The sequence below is a fragment of the Haemaphysalis longicornis genome, unplaced genomic scaffold (assembly GCF_048455015.1).
Source record: "Haemaphysalis longicornis isolate Haplotype H1 unplaced genomic scaffold, Haemaphysalis longicornis Haplotype H1 scaffold_2, whole genome shotgun sequence".
Taxonomy (NCBI): Eukaryota; Metazoa; Arthropoda; class Arachnida; order Ixodida; family Ixodidae; genus Haemaphysalis; species Haemaphysalis longicornis.
In genome coordinates this window covers 24,990,240-25,000,379 of record NW_027526295.1, presented here as the reverse complement: position 1 = coordinate 25,000,379, position 10,140 = coordinate 24,990,240, and the positions used below count along the sequence as shown (strand labels likewise).

General features: G+C 51.4%; 1 protein-coding gene across 1 annotated transcript in view; it reads right to left on the bottom strand.

Annotated features, from left to right (window-relative positions):
- The window catches only part of LOC144167875 (uncharacterized), an 8,595-nt gene extending 5,854 nt beyond the window's left edge, over nt 1-2,741 (bottom strand). The window contains exon 1 of the mRNA XM_077697019.1: nt 2,449-2,741. Within this exon, the coding sequence (XP_077553145.1) occupies nt 2,449-2,741 (293 nt within the window). The remainder of the gene's footprint in view (nt 1-2,448) is intronic.
- Between the last annotated feature and the right edge of the window lie 7,399 nt (nt 2,742-10,140).

Genomic DNA, 10,140 nt, shown 5'->3' with positions numbered 1-10,140 from the left:
TGTCCCACGAAGAATCCAAAGAATAAGCTTAGCCTTTAACTGTGAAAAAAATTATTTTACGACAGTATGAAAAAAAGGGTGTTTTCTTTAGCTTTCTTCCTAAAACGTTTCAGCACCGCGGGACACGTACGCTCGTACACAGAATTTTTTGCGGCCTGGGCACTTTTGGCATGGCCTAGAAAATTTTGACAAAGACTGACACTAGCTTTGGCCATCTGTCCCAATTAATTACCGCCACTTCAACACAACCACACGCACCGCAAAACCTCGCTATCTTTTCGCATTTCCGTTTACAGTTCGGCTCAAGTTTGCTCCGCTTATGCACAGTGTTCGCTGCTGTTCGCTTAGCGCCAACGACTTGATTCGCTCTTCGAGAGCGCTGGCGTTTACGGGCCTGCGCGCGCTGATGTTCTAGCCGTTCGGCGTTTGCTTTTTGCGTAGCGCGTGGGGGCTGGCGTTCACCGGCGAACGCACTGAGACCTTCAAACCCTTCGGCGTCCATGTCGGGATACTCCGTCTAATGGCCTCGCTGTCTCGTACATACCCCTTTCCTCCCTGTCCTCCTCCCTCACCCCCTGGCGTGCTCTAACTGCCGCACTCATATCGGGCCCTAAAAGAAACGTGAGTGGAGACGAGTAATGCTCTCCAAACATTTTCAATTTTCATCACCTACAAGCTGACGGCCACGTAGCGCAGAAGCGGGGGTCGCTCCCGACGCCACTCGCCATGGTATGTACGATGTGCGCACTCAAAGCACATGGCGGTAGGTTGACGTACGCGTCATCCGAAGATCTTGTACTGGACCACCGGCAAGGTGGTGGCGCCGCTTCTCGGCACAGTACGTTTGCCTGGCGTGACGGGCATCACCTTTGTTTCTCGTGACGGACATCATCGCCAGGCACTGTCAGCGCCTAAACAGCTTCTCTGTTAAGAGGGAACACTAAGCTACCCAGAACATGACGCGGCTCGCGGAGCCATCGGCCCTACCCGCCACAGTAACGGCCACCGCCGACGGAAACGCGCCGCGGGGGGGGGGGGGGGGGGGGGGGGGGGCGCCGCGGTGCTCACAGACACCACCCCCGAAGTTTCGGACAACGCCATCGGCTTTACGACTAAGGCTGAAAGTTGGGCTATTTGATGTTGACTTAGAACCGTTTTACCACCGAAAAAACGGACAGGGACCTAGTCCCGTCTACTTCTTTCTAGGTCCCTGTATGTTTTTGGCTCTACGACCTTGTTGACGTGGATCCAAGTAACGACGAGTGTCTATCGCAACTACGCTCTGCGCCCCACTTTTAGATCACAATAACGGACCCTCCCCCCTGGCCAAATACCTGTCACTGATGTATTCGTAGATTCCATGATGAATCACCACCAACCGCCATCGCTGGATCGAAGTTCGCCACAGACACCACGCATTCGCGTCAGTGGTACCACCGAATCCCAATCCTGCTCTCAAAGCCACCAGCAGATACCGCAATGCCCACTACGCCGACCGTTAAGGCCCGCCCTCCGACATGAAGATAGTCCTGATGCCACGAGGGCGCCTGAATGTCAGCTGAATTTCGCCCCTGGAGCTCGCATCCATCCTCCAGCGCTAAGCACACCTACCGCCATCGCCCAACAGTGAAGATCAGCTCAGCCTGTATACATACACAACTTCGCCACACCAAGCGCCCCTTACAAGGACCACGCACATCGACAGGCATCGCCCACACCCCTCTCTATCGAAGGAAGCACACACACCCTGACAACACCCGTGCCAGCACCTACGAAAACCACTTCCGGAGTCATCTCCGGTATACCACTGGACCTACCACGCGAAGAACCCCATACCCTCATTCAACACAGCCAGCATCTACAAATTATCGATTCAGGATGTGTTGGATCTAGCACTCTCTTTCAAATTACCTTTAAGGGACCGAGAGTGCCCTACGGAATACCTTACCAGACGGTCAGGATTCGCTGACACCAGGCCAAATTACAAACCGAAGCATGGTACCTCTGCTGGGCTGCCGGAGACAGACCTGATGTCTGCTCCTACCCCCTGTTCCCCGACGCTGGCCGACGTGTGACCAGATCAACACATTTCCAACCCGTACGCATTCTGTGCGCAAACCCACACCCCACGTTCTCCCTTGTCTACCACCAAAAATACCGACCCAGACAACCCCGCCCCTCAAAAAAAAAAAAAAAAGACACCACAGCACCAACTCTTCCAATAGATAGCCAGAACTCGAACGCCTTTTTATAATACTCATTTAACGCCCATGGACCTCCACCAGCACAGTATACTCTCAATCGAACATCAAAAACGCGTCATCACATCAAGGACTTAAAGGAGACCCATGCGGCGGGAGCAACGGCCGCCAAAACAACCGACGCTGCTTTCTAATTTTTCAAATATCGCAAACGCGCATTCAGAAGTTGAGCGGATGGAGCGGTTACCTGATGGCCAGGTACCACCTCTGGTCAAGTAAGCACTTGACCAGGTAGGAAGGGTGTCCCGACTTGGAGAAGTAGTGCTCGAGGCAGAAGTCCACGCCGCAGCCGCTGAACTGGCCGGACGGGATGAGCGCTGCCCGCCGCCGGAAGCGCTCCGAGTATCGCTGCATCAGGGCGTTCCAGCCGGCCAGGCTGAGCTGCGCTATGAGGGCGCGGCGGCAGAGTTCCTGGAGGCTCCACGCGGGAGTCACGTAATACTGCGTGCGAACACGGCCCAGGGACGAAACGTCGGCCATCTCAGTTCTCGGTCCTTGCTTCTTCTTCGTCTACTTCAAGCATCGCCCCTACTTCTTCTTTCGCTTCCTTAGGACCTTGGCCAGACGCGAAGCGTTCCCACAAGGCATTTAAAGCTGTGCTGACATTTCTGCGCAGCTGCGGCCTCTCAGAGATATTGTAGTTGAGGCCCGTCCGGCTTAACTTTAACACATACACCGTATCGGTACAGGCATATTCTATACATAGCCATTTATTTATTTCTCCGCCATCTTCATCCCTCTCGTCCTCTATCCACGCTCTTTCCTCCCCTTTCCCTTCCCACACACAGAATAGCTGGCCAGATATACTACCATCAGGCCGACCTTTCTGTGTTTTTTCATTTCAATAAAATTCCTCTCTCTCTCATTGGCGGGGCACGCATCTAAAAAAATATTCTTAACCAGGACACTCGCCCAGAACAGGATTGGGTGGCAGTTCCGAGCTTGAGACGAATACGTTGACAATGAACACCTGATTACAAGTTATGCAAGTCACTTTTGTGTCACTCCCGAGCGTGGACAATTTCAAAGTTCAATGTATCTGGAAATGAGGCAAAGCTGTTAAAATACTTCACATTGGTGGTGACTGGCTGCGACCTTACCGGCCTAGAAGCGCATTGGATCCCCTACTAACCTGGCTATATATCCCAACGCGCACACCGCAGTGCGTCCGTCACGTACGCGCCCCGATAATGACATATCCAGCCAAAGACACACGAGCAAGAGAATCCGATGATCCTATGAACGAAGCATCTATATTTCTTGAAGCGCGTGATAGCGGAAAAATGCTATGCAAGCCTAGAAAAGATGTCCAGAGAGAGACAGAGAGAGAGAGAGAGAGAGAGAGAGAGAGAGAGACCGGTGTTTTATAAAGAATGGCGATCTTAGCCAGGCTATAACGCCTAGCTGCTACACCAGTTGAATGCGGTGAGAATGACCTTGAAGAAGCTGGCACGCACAAATGCGTTCTCTCATTTATAGAGACTGGTCGAGAAATATTTGTTGCAAGTACGCGACCAGAGCTTTTGTGGCCCGTGGAGCACGTTTGCGACATTCCCACGGAAAGGGTGCTGGATCACACCCATGTCGTCAATCAAGCTAGAGAAAAATTCACATAACACAAAACGCCATATTCTGGTGGTTCGGGGCGTCATTTTTATTGAAAAAGATGTAGTGCTCACCACGGCGTTTGTTTATACCATTCAATTTAGGTAAGGGTGGGTGCCCCGGCCGAGGTACCAACAGGCATGATTATCACGAGTCAATTCACGGGCGCCCACACAAGGACGGCATCAAGGTTAACACCATTACAGTCGAGCACGCTTATAACTAAGCTGAGCGTCACGCGGGCTCCATTCGTTGTATCCCGAAGTTCGTAGTAAAGGGACCACAGTAAAAAATCAGTAGCCAAAACACAATTTATTTTTTCACAAAGACGTCCACTATGGCTGTTTGTTTCTGCAGTGCAGACGTAATGAGGGTGGTCTCAGATTATTTAGAGCAGCCGCGAGCTCTTCGCGGAGGCCCTTGGCGTAAAAAAGTTGTTTAGGGTCATCTGTGCAGCCCATTGCAATAGGCGTGCTTATAGGCGAATGCTCGGTAGTTTCGTAGTCGTCCGCGTCCGATTCCTCCGCATGGCTCTTGCCTCGCATTTCATTGACGATGCCCTCGTCCGTGCAAGGTTCATCAGTGTCAGCATCTTCATCGGCACAAGCGAAATCGTCCCAACCGAGGTCATGGCCCCCCATGTCGGAGTCGATGACTCGTTGCCACAAATTGCCGCCGGACTGACCATCAGAAGCATTAGGCTGGGATACAGGCTGTGTACCGGCGAAGCTGGCCTTGCGGAAACAATTCCGCACGCAAGTGGCTGCCACCTCCGATTAGGCAGCCTTCACCATCTCTGCAGCTTAATACAGCGAAACTCGAAGCGGCAAGTTGGCTGTCGGGCGGTCGACAGCTATGACCAAGCGCTCTACAACGCGGCACCTATGCGATGCCTTAAAGGCACGTATTATTCCCAAAACAAGCGGCTGCACTTTCGAAGCGGTATTGGGTGGCAGAAAAAGCAGGGTCACTGACGTCAGGGAAGTTTGCACGTGGTGCGCAGAGCAGTTATCGATAACGAGCAGCACGCGCCTGCCTTGCCTCTGCATGTCACGGTAGAACCCGCTCAGCCACTCTGCGAATAAATCGCGCGTCATCCACGCCTTAGCGTTGTGCCTGTAGCGCACGGGCACATGGCTCCTAAAGCAACGCGGCTTCTTCGATTTTCCGATGACGAAGGGCACGCGCCGGTCGCTGCCATCCATGTCAGGGCACACAAGTACTGTGACACGCACTTTGCTATGTTCATAGTTAAAAACTTGCGGTCACCGACCAAAGGCTTATTAAAAGCGTAAAAAAGAGACGTTTCGACTTCCGTACGGGCCGCAAGTTTTTAACTATGAACATAGCAAAGTGCGAGTCACAGTGACCGCAAGTTTTTAACTATGAACATTTTACCCGACCAGACGAGATTTCGTCCAATCTTAGATTGCACTTTGCAATGCTTCCCGCCAGTACATGTGTCGCCTTTCATAGCGTGCGTTTTATCCGGAAACAGCTGGTAAAATAACGCAGTTTCATCTGCGTAATAGACGTCACGCTCCGCATAGCTCGAAATAACTTCTCCGTATTTTTTCCAAGCCAGGCTGCAACATCTTGGTCACTTGCGGACGCCACCTCGGTCTACTAGCGACTTAAAAACAATGCCGTACCGCACCTTGAACCGATGTTGCCAGCCATTGCCTGCGCAGAAGTCGGGAAAATCCAACATGAATGCAAAGTTTCTGGCTTTGCTTAGCATCATTTGACCACTTATTGGTACGTTACGAGCCCGTGCGTCGACGAGCCACTTCAGTAGCGCGTTCTTCACGGCCGCATAGGTGGCCTTCCGCAGGCGCTTCCTGTCCGTTGAGTTATCCTTGTTTTTCAGAATTGTAGAAATTGTGGATTTTGACACGCCGTGCTTATTTACGAAATCGCTGTTTTTCACGCCTTGGGAGAGTTCGGTCAAAATGGCTCACTTTGCTGATATGTCCAGCGCTTTTCGTTTGAGAGGTTTACTTGTCTCAGAGGTCCACGAAACGCGTAGTTCGCCCGGTTTGCCTGCGAGGAGGTTCAGGAAAGCGACCTGCGCCGGCAGAGCTGGGCAGAGGCCGTCATTTCATCCCACATCGCGGCGCCGGCCGTTCGCTGTAACCGATCTGCAGGGCTCAAAGACGTTCGTTGTACGTGGGATTTTATGCCATTGAAATAACGCATATTTTGACGGTCACGCGGGTTTTGTTCATAACATCCGTAAACTCGAAAGAATTCAAAGAAAAGCTGTTAGGTTTATTTATTCGAAATACTCACGCACCGATTATCCCTCACAGCTAATGCGGACTAACAATATCCCAAGCCTTTAATCCAGGAGGAAGTGCTTCCGCTTAGACTTTCTTCACTCAGTAAAAGTGAACTGTCTATCAACCCATCTTCGTTTTTGTCCCCATTATCAACAAGACATACTGGACACCACAAAACAAATGATCTCCCCCCATACTTTGCTGCTACTGACCCATTCAAATATTCTATTTTCCGCGTCAGATATTAGAATCGAATGACTTATCGACTGTATAGTTGTTTGTATAGTTTGTATTTTTCCTTCCCTTTTATCTTTTTGTGCCCCCTTCTTGGACATAATGATGGCCTGCACAATGTATAAATGAATAAATCAATTTATTTACACATACTAGGCCAGTGATTGAATACAATGACCAAGTTAGTGAAGTACCAATAGTCAAGTGATCCTCTTTCTCACTCTCATACGGAGCCTCAAAAGGTGTTCCACAAAACACAAATATAGCACAAAAAACCAACCAGCGAAAGCAAACCTTCATGCATTCTAAATTTTTCGGTTCTCTTTTTCCTTCACATAATTTCGTATCGGAATTAACCTAGGCCGCAGCCCAGTTTGCCAGACACCGTCTTGGCCAAATTATGGGGTGGTCATGTGCCGTGATCTCAAGCGACCAACCAACCTATTCAACGCGTTCTACACGTTCTAACGGGACTGTTACGTGACGGTAGGATACCGGCCACGCATGCTCTTCTTCCTCCGCGTGGGTCGTACCCTCCTACCGGTTTAACCTAAAGCGAGGACGCGGCGCTTCGGAGAACTCTCGGCGGCGGCGCTTTGACACCCGCGATAAAGACCACACGGAGAGCTCACGTTCCCCCAGAAACATGCCCCTTCTGTGAAGCACTTGCCACGGAAACGATTTGGAAACGATTTGGCCCAGGACGACCACCTGACCTTCGCCGGTGGACGTAGGGACCAATACCGGCTCCCCCTTAACTTAGTTCTGGCGACGGGACTGCTTGACTTGATTTAGTTTAAGCCGAAGGGCGTACTTGCGCAAATAAAGCAAAAAGTGACAGACGATGGGATGAATTTAATGGGTTTCGGCCATCATGGCACGAGCACGGCTGTGGCATACTATGTTCGTCGTCTTCTTCGCACAACTTCTTCTCGTTACAATATTGCACTCTTCACAATAGTTATTTCAAAAATTTGTAATAAAAAGTTATAAATGATATTTTAGTCTATAAAAGGTATACGTCGTCATGAAGAAATAAACAGAAAAGATACTAAAAAGGAACGGAGCGCAAGAGGAGGTCGCTATCGTACAGAACCGGGAGTTGCGACATGCAGCGCCACAGACTCTCCGATCTTGGATTGTAACCCGTGGAAATGCCACGACTTCTGACGCTGGGTTGCCCGTTTTGCGTATGCCTTGCAACAAAACAGAGGTGAAACGGTACATAAATTTTAAAATATGACTTTAAGGATTACTGTGTAAGGGATAAGAAACAAAAACGAAATAAAAACTAGAATCATCGCTATCATCATCACCATCATAGCCCGCGTGCGTGCCCAAAAGCGGTGGTGGAGCTCGAAGTCTGTTTGCCCCTTCAGCATTCGTGCCTCTTGCGAACGAAGCCTGCCTGCCCGGTAACGCCATCGAGCTCTCAAGGTAAGAGAAACTGCTTCTGTAGGTTTGCAGCACGGTGTCCATTTGCGTCTACCTGCTTCTGAGCCCACCTGTTTCTGAGCCTCATTGGCTGTGGCCTCATGACGTTCGCAACGATGGCACGACTGCATCTGGCTTGCCAGTCGCACGTCGTGAGCCTCCCCCGATTAGCGAACGACGCCAATACAGGTCCTAACGATCAATCGTAACGATCGGTCACATGCGAATCGCGTGCGAATCCCGTGCACCAGTCGTACATGTGTATCGCGCTTGAAGGTAGCGTACCCCGACTACCCAACGCGAACAGATACGTTTACCGCTCGCGCTATTTCAGACCATGCGCCATGATTATCTTCCGTCCACTGAATGAAATTGCACCGAATTTTAGCGTGTGGCACTATCACTTGTTGCGAAGTATCTATCTCGGCGAAGGTATCTTAACACTCCGAACACTTCTTGTTAAACTGGCGAATATTGCCGGAGATGCAACGTTACTGCGGGAGACACAGGACGGCAACAGCGAGATACGGCTCCCAACCCATTTTTTCTCGATTCTGGAGAGCTCGCGCCGCGACACTAGGAGAATCGCTGTTGCCTTGCGCCTTAGCTTATGCATGCATGGAGTGACTTGCTTGCTTGACAACAGCCGTTGGATGCGCCACAGCGTCTGTTATCGATGTGCAGGTTGAAATGGAGCTGGGAGATCTCGAGATCTTGAACATGGCAGAGAGCCTGTTTGACGATGCCGGCATACCGTTTGCAACGCTGCCAGACGAGGTCATTGAGGTGCAGGCCACCGGGAGTGGCGCTGACGGCGACCACAATGCGGCTGTCTACGAGCCGACCCACGCGTCTCAGCAAGGACAAGGGCACGGCCTTGATGCCACGGTGAGCGCACTGCTCGCGAGTCTTGTGACAACGTACCTTTTAGATGCGGGGCAGCTTATGGTCGCGCCTGTTCCCTCCGCCCATGGAGGAAAGAATATTCAGGAGAGGCCCCTAGCATCCCAATGCATTGCGAAAAGTGTGGAGGAAGTCACGTGATTTTTCTTGAGCCCATGGACAATGTTGCTTACTTGTTTTACAACAGCGGCGGCCAATTTGGGCGAATAAAACGGACAAATTTTTAAGGCGCTTGGTATGTGGCTGCCTCGCTACGCTTGCAAACCAGCGCAGTCACTACGACAAACGTTTTTAGATTAGGCCAGTTTGAAAACTCCGCCGTCGGAGGCGCTTACGTGGCGTCGAGATCGGCGGAGCGAGCCGCTGCCTCCGCCGGCGACCTGCCGGGAAAATCCCCTTCGCTCAGCGATGGCGAGAGCCACAGTTCGTTCTTTGCTCACTTTGTGTTTCTTAGTTTTTAATTGAAGTGAAATTTACCGCTGCTGTGACGTAGCGCGCAAAGACCGCAGTGCTGTACGACCCCAAACAATGCTCCCGTCGTCTGCGTTCGCCAACCCGCGAGCCTGTTGCTATGACGACGACAAACGCTACTTTGCCAGGCTTAATAGCTGAAAAATCGTCCTTCTATCTCAAAAACGAAGGCCGTTTTTTCGATTGAAACTTTGGGTGAGGGTTAGAATGGGCAAATTGAAGGCGAAATCAACAGTTTAGAACATGACATCGCAGCGAGGAATTAGCGACGAAGCTCTTTTCGCTTCGAAGCGGCAGGGCAGGGCGACGCCATGTTAGTCAAATCAAACCGGAGGCAGCAAAGGATGATGGGATAGAGTGCTGGGCTCCGTGGGCTCAAGTCATGGCGGGACTCGGCTTCACAAATGTGACGTCAGGGCCTCTCCTAACCTTTTCTTTCGTCCATGCCTCCGCCGTTGTGTGTCCCGTTGTGCGGCGTCCACGCCCTCACTGCGCATGCGCATCCTCCTCCTCCTCTCCTCTCCTTGTCTTATCTCCTCTCCTCTCCGGCATTCCTCCTCTCCTCTCCGACGCTTCTCTTCTCTCTGGGATTACGCAACGAATGGCAACACCTGCGGCTCCGCGCGCGATAATGCGAAGCAGCTTAGGGTTAGAGGCGCGACGGTAGCCGCTGCATACTCCTGTGGGGGCGCCACTGTAGCTCCGCGGTATAAATGACACGAGCTCACACTCCGCTCTCCTCATTCTCCTCCCGCAACGCCGCGGTCGAACTGAAAACTAATGGGAACTTGAGTCGACCCCATGGCTTCTTCGCATACTACTCAGGGTTCCACTACGGGACGGTGGTGAATTTTTTTTCCTGTATAATTCGTTAGAAACAAGGGCTGCTTCAGAATTCACGGAACCAGCTCAACCAGGCCTGGAATGAGATTGCTAGGCGCGAAAACTAT